Source organism: Nipponia nippon, unplaced genomic scaffold (genome assembly GCF_047370975.1).
Source record: "Nipponia nippon isolate SJK-2023a ecotype South Korea unplaced genomic scaffold, ASM4737097v1 scaffold_3, whole genome shotgun sequence".
Classification (NCBI taxonomy): Eukaryota; Metazoa; Chordata; class Aves; order Pelecaniformes; family Threskiornithidae; genus Nipponia; species Nipponia nippon.
In genome coordinates, this window is record NW_028262347.1 from 34,492,171 (window position 1) to 34,507,351 (window position 15,181).

Genomic DNA, 15,181 nt, shown 5'->3' on the forward strand with positions numbered 1-15,181 from the left:
TTCGAAGCAAAGCATGCTAGCATGTTAGAGCTACTTAAAATCCATTTTAATTCAGTCCTGCTCTCTAATTAGAATGGATCCTGTTCTGTTTTCTATTCCTAAGTGCCAAGATGCTGACATGCACTTAGATTTAAGTTCATGATGAGTCTCTGTTATTTTCAGCTCACATATGTAAAGCGTTCGCTTTAGCATTTCTGACAACCTTCTATCCTGAATCCCGGTGCACTCCCAGAGCTGCCTTCCTGCTCCGTTTCCTGGCTTGCAGTGAGACTGGGCAAAAAGGCTATTCCAGGCTCTGGCTTCGTGGCATGGGGTCTGTGGAGACGAGAGCTGATCTGTGCTGGTTAGATTAATGGTACCTTCTCATGCTCTTTCTGTTTTGCAGTCTAGTTTTAGGCACCTGTCAACCGATCCTGACTGCCCAAGTGAACGGTATCTTCTCTACAGAGAATGGGCTCATCCTAAAAATATTTTCAAACTGCAACCCCTGGATTTCATCAGGTTGGTGTGACTGGGGCTGGACGAATGCAGAGGGAACTGGGAACTTACATAACAGGTCTGGTTTTGGGGATGTCAAAGAGGCACAGCTCAGTACTGAGGGCAGGTACATACACCCTTATCAGCTCATGCATGGGAGCATTTTTTGAGTACGGTTTCATGATAAACCAATTCATGTTTATGACCACCAACCACTTAATGTTTTTCTTTGCAAGGTCTGATCTTTCTCTCTTTTTCCTTTTTTTTTCTCTCCTTCCTCTCCTCTTATAAAAGCTTAGAAGTGGTGATAGAAATACCTGGCTGTAATACTTCTGCAATCCCAAAGTTCAAACCAGAGCAATATGACAATACGAGTTGGCACAAAATGTCTGAAATGATGAGCCATTTGAAACAGAAATGTGAATTTACTTGCATTTCAGAAAAAAACCTTTCACCTCCACAGGAGATACTATGGAGAGAAAATTGGAATCTACTTTGCTTGGCTGGGCTTTTACACTAATATGCTGATCGTGGCTGCAGTTGTAGGAGTTGGCTGTTTTCTGTATGGATGCCTGACAAAGGACAACTGCACATGGAGGTACCCGATCAGGCCTATTTTAATATTACATGCAATTTTGATCAGTCCCCTACAGAGGGGGACTGTTATAGGGTTTACAAGACACTGCGTAATAAAAGAGGCAAAATGAAAGGGTTTGAGAACAGCAACGGTTGTGGATTTGAAGGTAAAGGCGTAAAATGTGAGCTAGAAGAGTGATGGATGTCCATGGACCACTACAGCGATAGATATCTGAGAGTTTGTTATTTCATCATTTTATTTATGTTTTGCACCAGGTTCACCACACCTAGTGTAGAAACACGTAGAAAAGAGTGACAGTCAGAAGTCAATACAAAGTGCTGTAACATATCATCTTCACTGTGGCAATCCTTAAAGGAGATATCCAAAGACTTGGAAAGAACACCCACTCTCTTTCCTCTGTTTTGAGAGAAGACTGGAGGAAGAGCAACAGCACAGGGGGCTTCAGCTGCCCAGGATACGTTGGGAGGAGAGGCATAGTCATGACACAGATTTCCTCATAAGAACATGATGAAATTTAACCATGGCACAAACCCCCAGGTGTTTTCTCCTGGGTTATTGTGCCAAATCCTCTGCAGGCCATCACACTGTATACCCCCTTCAGGAAGGGTGTTCGTCTTTACAAAACATGCTGAAGGGCTGCTCCAGAGCTCCACTCCTGCGGCCAACTTACACCCGTCTAGTCTTATGCCAGTATTATCATTTAGTTAAGTAGTTCATCTCCCTCCCTGGTGTTATATGGTATTTCTAGAAAGCAATTACATCACCTTTCAGCTTCCACCGTACTAGGTTAGATAAGCCAAACTCTTTTGCCATCTCTTAGGAGACAGATATGCCATTCCTTGAATCGCCCTAGCAGCCCTCCTCTGCACTTTTTCCGATCTGATCCTCCTTAGAAGACCACAGGAACTAGGCAGCCATTTTGGTTCTGCAGCTATTCCTTGCTCTGGTAGGCAGTGCTCCTCTTCCTTCTCCCCTCGGACTTGCTATGATAGCCCACGTGAGCATGCAAGTGTGGGTTTCCTACTGAAGAGTGTGAGATCTTTGAAGAGTTGTTTTATTTTTAATGTCAGCAGTTTTGAGAATTACCACCACATACAAGAGATGGAAATTATTTTCACCTCATGTCATCCATTTTTGAGATGAGGACTAAGAATGGAAATGGGGATGTGTTGCTGGGGGCGGGGGGGGGGGCAGGAATTCTTGAGAGCAGATCGCTGGTAAATTATTTCTCATTTCCCTGAGAATATTGCACTTTCCTCATGTGTGAAAAAGGACTAAAGGATTTAGTGTTGGTGAGTGACTGACTAGTTTTGTTTTTAGCCAAGAAGTATGTGATCCCAACATAGGAGGTAATATCATAATGTGCCCTCAGTGTGATAAAGTATGTACCTACTGGAACCTCACCATCACATGTGAATCATCCAAGGTAACTACGTTTACAGCTTATAGACATGCTATTGAACTTTAGTTGCACTTTCTCTAGTACTACATATAGAACAATGCTGTTCCTCCACTAATGTCCTGCAGAATTGCTAGAACTGTGCAAATAGTTGTACCTTTGATACAGTGACTGAATTTTGAAAAGTAGAAACAACAATAATTGCTCCGCTTTGATCTAAGATGAAAAAATTTTGGTTTTTTTTTAGTTTCACATAGCCCCAAATATATAATATGGGAATAACAGGGGGTTTTAATAAAAAAATTAAACTGTTTTGTTTCATTTTGGGGTACTTCTTCCTCTTTTGGGGGAAAAAAAGAAAACCCATGTTCAATTAATAAAATCTTGATTCAGTAGGTCTGAACCAATTTTGCTAAGAAAATGTTTAAAGCATGTTTTGACATTTGTAAATTCTGTCCCCTCCCTCCCCAAAGAAGTTATCTGGATCCTTGCCTTGGAATTTGACCCGCGTTGTCAAAGGAGATGGGTACATGGAGAGGCTGACGTGGGCCATGTGACACAGCTGTGACACCGCTGTGTCCTGTTAGCCATGACACAGCCAGACTCTTGCTCCAAGTTCCTAACTAGAGGAACCTGTCTGTCTTTCTCCACTAACTTGTCTCACTAGGCTCATGTTAGCCTTTCATCATTCCTTTCCATAGATTCAGTCACTCCCAAAACTGCAATTTTTCAGCTATTCATCAAAAATACTTTGCCCAGCTTTAATGTGTTGCTTCAGCGCTCTTAAAAGGGTAAAAGAAATAAGAATACAGGGAAAAGGCTATGATGGAAAGAAAAGGCAAAATAAAATACCACAGAGGTATCTCATCAGAATGTGTTTTTACTAACTAGCTTGATTTGTTGTCATCCCACTCATGAGAACCAGATGTGTCCATTGCCTTTTTGTGGCTGTATTAAAAATACATAACTCTATACTGAGTTCCCAGACCAGAAGCACTGTTTTTCCTCTTCCTATGCAACAGATGGAAGGAAGTTTGATAGTACACCATTTTACTATCCTCTTGCTGCACATTTGGCTTATATTTTTAATTCTGGGCTTTGCATTTAATTTCCTTCATTTACTGGGGGGTGTTGTACACTGACAGAAATTGAGGAAATGCTGTCAATAAAGATTGTTTATTAAACTACATGAAAGCTAAAAATCAACATGTTCAGTAAGCAGCTTCTGTTCTGGGTCAATCTGGAAGAAAAAAAATGGTCAATTATATTTTAAGCCTTTTTTTTTCTTTACAATTTTTTCCAGAAACTCTGCATGTTTGACAGCTTTGGAACACTGGTGTTTGCAGTATTTATGGGAATATGGGGTAAGCTGATTTCAACAACTGTGGTTTGTCATCTAATTTTGGCCTAGCCCCCAGCATCAGCCAAGAAAACATGGATAAATTTGCAACCACTTCATTTTCTAGCACTCAGAAATTTGCCAGTAGATAGTTCCATAGAAGATATATACATTCACAGGAACTCGTTTTTAGCATCGTAAGAAAACAAAAAAATTGTAGAAACTAAAAGTTGGTCTTCAGTGTCTGTTTTGTTTCATTTGACTTGGAGAAAAGTCCAAGAGAAGTGATTAGAGCTGCCTCGTGTTCATCCAGCAGGAGCCAGCCACATGCTTAAGTATATCTGGCAGAGGAGCTGGGTTTTTTCCAAAGAGTTTTGGAACTGCCTGTGCCTACCAACAGCTGTGTGACTGCACAAGGCAGTTGAAAAATAGTCGTTTATTATATTTCACAGGAATTTTTTCCTCCTGTCTTTATTTAAGAAACTGATTGTAAAAAGTGTAGTAGTTACAAGCACTAGATTTATCTTTTAGCAGAGAAAATGTATCTGAAACCAGAATGTTTCCTATGGGTGAAACCCCTTGGTGCTGTATTCAAGAGATAGGCAAGGTTTATTTTCCCAGAAACGGTTTCATTGGTTCATATTAGCAACTTTGTTAACCAGCTTTTATTGCACTGTCTTATCCAGAAATTACCAAATAAGTTCTATGTGAGGTCTGTATACAGGATACTACAGAGCAAATAACTCATGTAACATTTTCAATTCATATGTAGGCTGACAAGAATACATAATTTGCTTTCTTTGTAAAACACATTGTATTTTTATGTTCCTGTGATGACCTAAAGTGCTTCAAAATAGCTACTGCTTTAAAGAAATATAAGATGAAAGGTATCATTTCAAAAAGAAGATTTCTTTCAAAATATATGCTAAAATCAAAATATCAGCAGGAAATTCCCTAAATAAAAGAAAATTAGAAGTTTGATACTAATGTAATCTTCTCCTGTCATCTGAATAGTTAATTTATTTGCAATTTGCTTTTTAATTAAACTTGTGTTTCCTGTTTTGAAGAATGGTTCCAAGAGTAATAATTACAAAGTTAAGCTGCATGGTTATAGTGATGGCTGCAAGGTCTATTAGTATTCTTGTCATAAGTTCCCTATATAAAGAGGTGAATTGTGTTACAGAAATTCAGTCAAAATTGTACTGAATCCAAATGACCCATGGTCCTGGTGCAATTCCAGCTGTAATTTTCGTGGTGCTCTAATACTTTTGTAGACCTCCTGGTCCAAATTAAAATAATATTAATTTTTTAGATATATTATTGCATAATTATCATCAATACACTTTTAATTATTGCCTTTTTTTTTAGTATATTCCCTTCAAAGATCTTAAAGCACTAGGGAATTTGGCCTCAGAAATTAGCCCTCTATACGTTAATGCTCTGGACCAACACTTCTGCCACTTCTCCCATGATGGTATGACTAGATTGGCAAGGGTCATGAATAAGAGACAGCTTCCACTTCACTTGCTGTCATCACTGGATCCCCTCCCTGAACAAGATCAGTTAAAGAAACAAATGTTCTCCAATGGAGGCATTTCTTTTCAGTTCTTGGTGACACAGCTTCAGAGACAGAATACCTGGGCCATACTGAATGGCAGTGTTGAGGGACACATGAAAGGGGATACCACAAATTACCAATTTGAGGTGGCATTAGTGCTCGGATCTCCTGATTCTGAAACATCATTTGCTTCCACTGTTAAAAAAATGCTGCTTCAAAATAAAAGGAAAATGTCAAATCCAGCAGCAGCTCCTTCCCTACTCTGAAAGACGCAACTTGGCTGCTGGCTTACTTTAGCTAGTAGAAGTTTTCTTTGTGTTGGGGCTGAGAAAGCTGTCCCCATGTTATGTGCCCTTCTTCCACTGTTAGAACAGAGGCTATCACAGAAGGAGGCCCTGCACTTCTGGACTCCCCAGCAGCAGCTGGATTTGCAGCTGGAGCAAATCAGGATAGCCTATAGCTTATTGTGATTTGGGCTGGGCAACAGTTAGAGGTTTATGGAAGACTAATCTCCTTGCTCTGCAGAAGGCAGATGTGATCCTCCGGCCCACTGCCTGGAATGGCCTTTGTGCTTCTAAGCATGAAGTAGCGGAGAAGTCCTTGTGAAAGAGGCCCCTGAATAACCAGGGGAGGAGGGTTTCCTGGGGTTTTGCCTGTCTGCAGATGCCAAGGTCATCTCACAGCGCAGCCCATGGAGCTTTCTGGTTTTTAAATGCTTCAGTCTGGGGTTTGTTGACCACACCTGATTTTGGAAATAACCTTTAATGTTTGGACTTGTAACTGCATGCCACTGATGTTTCATCATTCAGGATGAGGGGCCAAACTAATGAAAAAAACCACTTTTAGGGTTAATTACTCCCAGACAATGGGAGTAAGGAGGAGTGCAGTGATGGGCTACTAACTCCTCCTGGAGGCAGTGCTGCAGAGCCACACCACTTAATCTAAGGATGCACTGTCTTCCGTAATAAAGCACCCAGGTGAATTGGGGAGCGTGGTACTGACACCCATCATCCTGAGCTCCTCCCAGCCTTCTCAGCTGGGTCTGTCATTGCCTCTGCTGCCAGATCTACCTGCATCATGTCTCAGGCCAAGGTAATAAGTTTAGCTGGATTCATGTCTAGCCAGTACCACTTAGGCATCTGTGTACTTGGTCCCCCAGTGTTTCCAGTTGTAGGAGCACAGTCCAGGGAAACTGTTGACCCAGTCCAGAGAGTTTCTAAGCTCCATGTCATGCAAAAAGAGCTGCAGCCCCTTCAGGTTCGTGCTAGCAGAGGAGGAAAGTTATCTGTGCTTCACCTGCTTTACCTGAACCATCATTGGTTCTTCTGTTTTGCAAATTCATAATTTGTCTGCACAAAAATTGCAGACTGAAAGAACATGAGCTTTTCCTTGTGGCAATTTTTGGCATACTGAGTTCTTGTTTTCCAGAAGTCCTGCACTCTCCAGCATTTTGCCTTCACCTATTCAACCAACTTGCTTTCTTACACATCCCATGATAAACTTTTTCAAAAGCAGTCTATAATATGAAATCCAAGGTGCTCGTATTCTAGCCTTAAGCAGAAAGCAAGTAAATTTATCTTTATTCTTTAGCATGTACTTACAGCACCATTTACCCTAGGTTTCTCTTATTAAAGTACATATATATCGAAAGCAATAATCGCATAAAGAAGTAGATCCAGTTATTTTCAGTATCACATTAGCCAATAAGGGTTTTGTTCCATGTCTGTGGAAATCTGTATGGAAAACCGAGCCACGTGTTATAGCCCAGGGGGTCAAGCAGTGTCCAGCACTCACATGGTATTGCTCACTTTGTTTATCTTCTGGATAGTTACTTTGTTTTTGGAGTTTTGGAAGCGACGGCAGGCTGAACTGGAGTATGAATGGGACACAGTTGAGTACCTAGAGCAAGAAGAACAAGTTCGCCCAGAGTATGAAGCTCGGTGCACTCATGTAGTAATGAATGAAATCACACAGGTAAGGAATATTTTGATAACTGGTGATGGCTACTGCAATAGACATGTTGTGAGAGGAGATGATGAAAATGGTGAATCTAGACTGGAGCAGTATAAATCAGCAGTGCTTCAAGGCGAGTTGATAAGCTGGTCTGGAAATAGTGGACTTATAAAGTACAGATGTGTGGGAGAGAATTTATACCTAATTGTAGGCACCTTAAAGTAGTTGCCTGTTTGAGGAGCTTGGAGGTTCCCATGTCATAAATAAACAGAAGTAGTCATCATCCCCAGCTTAGAAGACTAAGTCTACTTTATTAAATACCCAAAGAAACGATTCGGTGTTGCTGCCAGAGGCCAAGATCACAGAGCATTTGCTATCTTTTCGTAAGAATGCATGAGGAAAAAAAGGGAAATAGAGGGAAAGATGTAACATTATATATCATGCCAAGACTGTTTTTTTTAACCAAAGGTGTTTCTATTTGAAACATGTATAAATAGGTATTGTTGCTAAGTGCATGTGCATGCAATTACAATTAATAACAGCAAACTCACAGGGACAAGGATAATCCTCATTTCAATGAAATAGGATTCATATTTATGAGGATCTTAGTTTAGATCTCTATTATACATTTTGAGTAGCTTTAGCTTCTGTAGCTCACTCCAGCTCAGCTTCACTTTTTACTATTCTCTGTCAATATATTACTCTGGCGTTTATCTGATCATTTGCATTGCTTTCACGTTCCATCCACATTGTACGAATGTTTATTAGAGGGCACTTGAAAAGTTTCAAAATTAACTGCCATAGTTGAGACTATCCTATATAGATCTTCTTTTTATATCTCATAATACACAAAACCTGGTTCTTTTTAAAAGCTTATAAACCTATGCCACCTTTAATGTATAATGTCACAGCTAGCAAGTTCCTTTCAGGCAGCTCAAAGAGTGAAGAATATGCTAAAACATAATGATTTAGATTCTCAGAGAACCTATAAGGACTCAGTGAATTTTCACACCACCACATTGAGGTAGGTATTTTCCTCGGCAAAGTCATCCCATTGTTTCCATGGGATAAATTGAGAAATTGCAGAGATCAAGGACCAAAATTTTAGTGTCTGCTAATTTTAGCCAATGAGGTTTGAAAGCTAATGGCCTTGGATGTCATGATCAGTCAAGAAGGATGCATCCATTGAAAAGGACTATGCACCCTGTCATAGCTGAAGTCAGTAAGAGCTGAAGACACTCAGCCTCTATGGAAGTAATATTTATCTTGGAATGGGCAGCAAAAAAAAAGACATGTAATCAGGCAAGACTTTTGAAATCATGAATAAATGTGAGTTTCCAGGACCACAAAGCAGGAAAGGAAAGAAAACCAGAGACTTCTTTCCTTTTTTCTGCCCTCAAAATCGTAAAGGGTTTAATTGCAGCACCCAAAAAATATGAAGAAAAGATTGGATGCATCCTTGATCTGTTTCTAAATCTGTTACAGCAAGAAGAACATGTGCCATACACTGCCTGTGGGAAGTGCATACGGATGACTTTCTGTACAAGTGCAGTCTTCTTCTGGGTAAAGTTCTCTTATTCTTCCACCTCATAATTCACTTCTTTAGTAAGTGTCTAAAAAAAAGATCCTCCTGAACTGAACAAAAGGTAACAAAGGAACAGATACAGTTGGATTTCCATCTGATGCATAAACCAAGTCCATAAGTTATGGACACACATGGAGAAGGTAACTGTAGTCACTGAATACTCATTAGCGTACAGTCAATAGAAAATACGTCAAAATATCCTGCAGGTGTAACTTGTGAGTTATGCTTGTGAATGTGGTCCATTGTTTTTTCCCTCATTATTTTAAGATAAATGTCTTTGCTTTTGTGGGGGAGCAGAGGAAAGACTTTGGTTTATATGCTCTCCTCCCTGCCAGTTTCTCTCCTACTTGTTCCAGCCGTTTGCTTCAATATCACGTCTCACAGACCTGGGCCTCTTTCAGGTTTTTCGTTTCACTTAACAGAGGAAAGCTGGGCACTCTCTAATCTTCCAGAGCTGCTGCTTTAATTACAACTAAAACGTGAAAGCAGCCCAGTCACCCATGAAACAATATCTAACATGGTGAGCATGCCCAGAAAGGTCACCTTGAAAAGCTCAGTGTTTTAGCATACTGTGTGTCCTTCTCGCCTGTAGCACAAAGAGCGGCTGGAAAAGACCTCATCCTAGGTGACAGGAGATAGATAGGAGATAGAGTGGTGGCTGGAAGCCCAGGAGAACCTCAACGTTAACATGTCTGAAAGACAAAGGAAAGAATACTGGCTTGCTGTTGGATTTAAATAGGCAGGACTTCAGGTTGAAGGGAAGAGATTTGGTCTGGGTTTGTGATTTGTGTTACTGAACTTTCTTATTACGTGCAGGGAGGGAGTAGGTAGGTGGATTCACAGCAGTTTGCAGAGACAGGGAAAAAAAGATTCACAGCTCTATGGACCTCAATCTGAATAATAGCTAGAGAACTAGGAAGAAATAAAAGCAGGAGGAGAAGCAGGAAGAGAGGAGATGGCAAGCAAGATGGGGTGCATGGATCATTATTACAACTCCTGCAGATTACATGACTTGGTTTAAAATTTGTTTATTCTTTTGAGGGGTCTGTAGTCTGTAACATTATCATGTGAAAGAGAAGGTACGGCCCCCTCCATAATCAATGAAGACTTGCTAGTACATTTGCCATCCTGCCAATTGCCCAATGTCAAAAGAGGGAGATTTCTTCCATCACATGCCTCGAGGTGTAAGATTTGATTATGCATCTCATTATCTTCCCTCACATCGGTACAAACTTTCTTATTAGTCATAAACCAGACCATCTTTTTTCTTTCCTGCAGATTGACCATGCTGCATGAAAAAAAGGCTTCTTTTATGGATTCTAAATTTACTGCCTTCTATCTTATTTGAGCATCCTCTCACACTCACTTTACGCGATGGAATGACAGGCACACAATCGGTTGCCTTTAGCCTGTTGTAAAAAGTATTTCAAACCCACTTTTTCCCAAAGCCAGTGGTTCAATATTAACATCTTTTTTGCATTCCCTTGGCAGATTCTTTTGATTATTGCTTCAGTTATTGGAATCATTGTCTACAGGCTCTCAGTTTTCCTGGTGTTTTCTGCAACGTTGTCACAGCACATTAACAGAACAGAGGCGATCCGCAAGTACCTGACTCCACAGACAGCCACTTCAGTAACTGCTTCGCTCATCAGCTTTATAGTCATTATGGTTCTCAATGTCGTCTATGAAAAAGTGGCAATCCTGATTACTGACTTCGGTATGCCGCTACTGTACCTCAGATAGAAACTTAAAAAAACTTTTAAAATAGCATTTATATGTATAATAAGAAATCCAATAAATGAACACCTGTACCGCATATTTCAGAATTTTCCCACCAAATCATACAATACTATCTAGAAATTTTCAAATACAGATCTCAATATCAAAGGAATATGATATTCAGCTCTTTGCCTGAAAACTCAGTGTATAGCCAGCATGAAAGATCAATTGTTTACAGTTTTGTGCTTGTGAAACAGACAAAGCAAATAAAATTACTATAATAACCAAGCGTTATGAAAACAGATCAGTAATGCATAACACATTCAATTACATTAGCTTTTGTTTATGGGGAGAATAGCTATATTCTTGTAAATAAATGAAATAAGGTCACTGTTCCAAAGCTAGATACCATTCCCATGTTATTAAATAGATAAACAGTCACAAATATTATTATTCTTTATATCCAAGCCATCAACATTAAAGTAGCTATTTTACTTCAGATGTGTGAAGTAGTGCAGTGTTTTAATATAGTTTCATTTAATACTGTTTCATCAGTTCGAAGTGTTACATTTGCATCTTTCCTGAGTGTGCTGGATTTGGGTGCTTTTTTTTCCCTGAGTTTTCGGAATTTTTGCTTATTCGTTTTCTTTATTGTCAGGGAACAAGTTCTGTCCTTTTTACAACACATATAGTTTTAGAATTAGCATAATGGTTGCAGTATACATGGGGATTATGTACAATCTAATTCATAATGTTCTCGGTCATATTAAGGAATACAAGGCATACACATACGTTTCCAGGTGAGGCTCTAAAGCAGCTTGTAGGTTACTTGGAGGTTAGCTTTTTTTTTTCTTTTTTTTTTTTTTTGTTTCAATTGCAGAGCTTCCAAGGACACAGACCGATTACGAAAACAGTCTGACCACAAAGATGTTCTTGTTCCAGTTTGTCAACTACTATTCTTCATGCTTCTACATAGCTTTCTTTAAGGGTAAATTTGTAGGTTACCCTGGAAATCCAGTTTATTGGCTAGGAAGGTATCGCAATGAAGAGGTAAGAATGTATGATAGTGTTTGCTTTTAAACAGCAGGAGCCGTTAGTCCAGGTATTCTGCTGCAGTTAGGAGTGTGTAACATAGTTGTACATACTTAACATGAGGGTTCAAAAAGTGACTGCCTCCCAAGCCAATTGCCTCCTTAGTAACCCTTAGCATAAATGAATATGACACAAGATCAGTTGGGCTTAGAAATGTACTAGGCATACCCAGAAAGGCTTATTTTCCCATGGTCCAACAGCCTGTGAATCAGCACAGAGGGGAAGGGGAGAACATCAGTAGGAGCATTCCTATTCTGCTGGGTGACCCTCGCCTTGTGACAGCACAGTACAAAGCTGCATGGCTTCACCTGGTATTTCACTCTTTCACTAGTGTCCTGTCAACCTACCACATATGACCTGGAATTGGCTTTTGCATACATTATTGGAACAGTTAGCCTAAATAGTCTTCTTGCATTGCTTTAAGAAATGTTATCATAATAAAACAGGAATGCATTATTTTAAATGCTTCATTCGTGCCTGAAAAGTTACCCAACTTTAAAAATTTTTCATATCTCTCCCAACCTTCAGTGTGATCCAGGCGGATGTCTCCTCGAACTCACAACTCAGCTTGCCATCATAGTAGGAGGTAAAGCAATCTGGAACAACATTCAAGAAGTGCTTCTTCCGTAAGTTCAAATGATTAAGTAATCTGCTCTTTCATATTTGAAAGATACTGCTTTTGCTTGATGCGTTCAGGCATTTGGTAGGCACGTATTGTATTCTAAAAGAATAAGACTAGTCTTTTGGGGCCTTTTTAGACAGTTTGGATGTTTTCGGTCTGGTAGCTCCGAGCTCCTATCTCTGTCGTTCTGACTGATTTTAGTTCTAATCAGAAATGCTTCCTTCCTCTGCAAATCAGACTCAATGTGTTTCAGGTTGGATACTTAAAACTGAGGCAATAGAAGCTCTGAAAATATTAAACTAAATACTGTTGCTCAATATTGAGTGGAATGATTTATTGTTATACACTGAGCTTTTAAAAATCATATATAAGTTACTAATTTAACTCATTTAGTTTTACAGTCATATTTGGCATTCATAGTGCCTATACGTTCTCTTTCAGTGGGGCAGATCTTTGGAAGGTCACGTTTTAATGTAAACAATAAGCAAAGTGCTAACCAGGAATGCCCTCCATTTAATTTAGGTTAAGATGCTATCTGGGACTCTGTTCCTTCTCCCAGGACTTATTCTTTATTTTATGCTGATTAGTGGCTGTTATGTTGCTTGGAGTAGGGGACTCCCAGTTTGCTCATGCCCTCCTGAATGCCATAAGCACCAGCTCACAGCATTGTATTCCCTCTGGCTGTGGTTCTTCCAAGCCCACAAATTGTGCTCCTTTGCTGCACAGTGACCCCACTTCAAAGCGTGTCGTAAATACTGTGTAGGGTTAAGGCTAGGATGCTCTGCTGAGATACAGTTCCTCCAGACCCCAATGCTCCATATATGCTGCTGGTTGCAGGATGGACCTGTAGACCCATCCTTCTTTTCAAGATCTTCTTTTACCTGGGGAAGGGTCCCTAGACTGAGCATGCCTGCAGATGTCAGCTCCAGCCATAGGCAACTGACTCCTCCTTCCGTGTACAGGAAATATATTCATGTGACCAGAATTTTTAATTTACTTCCCAGGGTGCCAAGTAACATTTAGGTGTTGAAATGCTGGGTATCACTTCTGAATCTGGTTCTTTGCTCTCTCATTCTGCATCTCTGCAAGTATAAAGAGAGTCATTTGGGTTTTTTTCTCTGTTGATAGACATTCACCCCCACCTCCCTTTTTTTGAATATGGTTCTTTGGCTGCTGAAATGGCTACAACAAATTGATCAGTTTTCTTAAATTCTCATGCAAGCCTTTCAGATGAGAAGATCAACCTCACATCAATCCCTGGGAAGGTGAAGGAGCAGCTAATCCTGGAAACCATTTCCAGGCACATAAAAGACAAGAAAGACACTAGGAGTAGTCAGCATGGATTCACCATGGGGAAGTCATGGTTGACCAACCTGCTGCCCTTCTGTGATGAAATGACTGGCTCAGTAGATGAGAGGAAAGCAGTGGATATTGTCTACCTGGATTTCAGTAAGGCTGTTGACGCTGTCTTCCATAAAAGCCTCATAGGGGAGCTGTTGAAGTATGGGCTGGATGAGCAGACAGTGAGGTGGACTGAAAACTTGCTGAATGGCCAGGCCCAGAGGGTGGTGATCAGAGGCATGAAGTCTAGTTGGAGGCCAGTCACTAGTCGTGTACCCCAGGGGTCAGTACTGGGTCCCCTCCCGTTTAACATCTTCATTAATGATCTGGATGAGGGGACAGAGTGTACCCTCAGCAAGTTTGCTGATGACACAAAACTGGTAAGTCAGAGAGTTGTGCTACCACCCAGAGGGACTTTGACAGGCTGGAGAAATAGGCTGACAAGAACCTCATGGAATTCAACAAGGGGAAGTGCAAAGTCCTGCAACTGGGGAAGAACAACCCCATGCACCAGTATGTGCTGGGGGCCACCCAGCTGGAAAGCAGCCTGGTAGAAAAGGGACTGGGGATCCTGGTGGACACCGAGTTCAACATGAGCCAACAACGTGCCCTTGCGGCAAAGAAGGCTAATGGTATCCTCAGCTGCATTAGGAGGAGTGTTGCCAGCAGGTCGAGGGAGGTGATCCTTCCCCTCTAGTCAGCACTGGGGAGGCCACACCTGGAGTGCTGTATCCAGTTCTGGGCCCCCCAGTATAAGAGAGACATGGACATAGTGAAGAAAGTCCAGCAAAGGGCCACAAGGATGATTAATGGACTGGAGTACCTCACATATGAGGAGAGGCTGAGAGAGCTGGGACTGTTCAGCCTGGAGAAGAGAAGGCTTAAGGGGGGATCTCATTAATGTGTACAAATACCTGAAGGGCGAGAGTAAAGAAGAGGGAGCCAGACTAATCTCAGTGACTGATGACCAGTGACAGGACAAGAGGCAATGGGCATGGGCATGGGAGGTTCCCTCTGAACATAAGAAAACATGTTTTTACTGTGAGGGTGACCGAGCACTGGCACAGGTTGCCCAGGGAGGTTGTGGAGTCTCCATCCTTGGAGATATTCAAAAGCCGTCTAGACATGATCCTGGGCAACCGGCTCTAGGTGGCCCTGCCTGTGCAAGGAGGGGTTGGACCAAATGACCTCCAGAGGTGCCTTCCAACCTCAACCATTCTATGATTCTGTGAATTTTGTGATCAGAAGGAATTAATCTGTATAACCACAGGCCTACATTTAACTTGATTTTTTGTTACCTTGAATTTTATGTGGTCATTCACCTGTACAAGTTTATACTTACAACTGTAAGTATAAATCACTATGATTCTGATATATTTCCCTTTTACACTCTTATTTATGGTTATAAATAACTGCTTTCAGGATAAGGAAACAGAAGATTATACTTATGTTTGAAGAATAACTAAATCCACTGTTCAAAGCTATAACAGCACAAATG

The 15,181-nt window shown here is 40.8% G+C and overlaps 1 protein-coding gene across 1 annotated transcript in view; it reads left to right on the forward strand.

The window, feature by feature from the left end:
• ANO6 (anoctamin 6) overlaps positions 1 to 15,181 on the forward strand; it is a 79,957-nt gene that overhangs the window by 51,513 nt on the left and 13,263 nt on the right. The window contains exons 7-15 of the mRNA XM_087765569.1: positions 386 to 501; positions 941 to 1,075; positions 2,396 to 2,501; positions 3,778 to 3,838; positions 7,200 to 7,345; positions 8,810 to 8,887; positions 10,401 to 10,626; positions 11,509 to 11,678; positions 12,249 to 12,346. Of these exons, the coding sequence (XP_087621695.1) occupies positions 386 to 501; positions 941 to 1,075; positions 2,396 to 2,501; positions 3,778 to 3,838; positions 7,200 to 7,345; positions 8,810 to 8,887; positions 10,401 to 10,626; positions 11,509 to 11,678; positions 12,249 to 12,346 (1,136 nt within the window). The remainder of the gene's footprint in view (positions 1 to 385; positions 502 to 940; positions 1,076 to 2,395; positions 2,502 to 3,777; positions 3,839 to 7,199; positions 7,346 to 8,809; positions 8,888 to 10,400; positions 10,627 to 11,508; positions 11,679 to 12,248; positions 12,347 to 15,181) is intronic.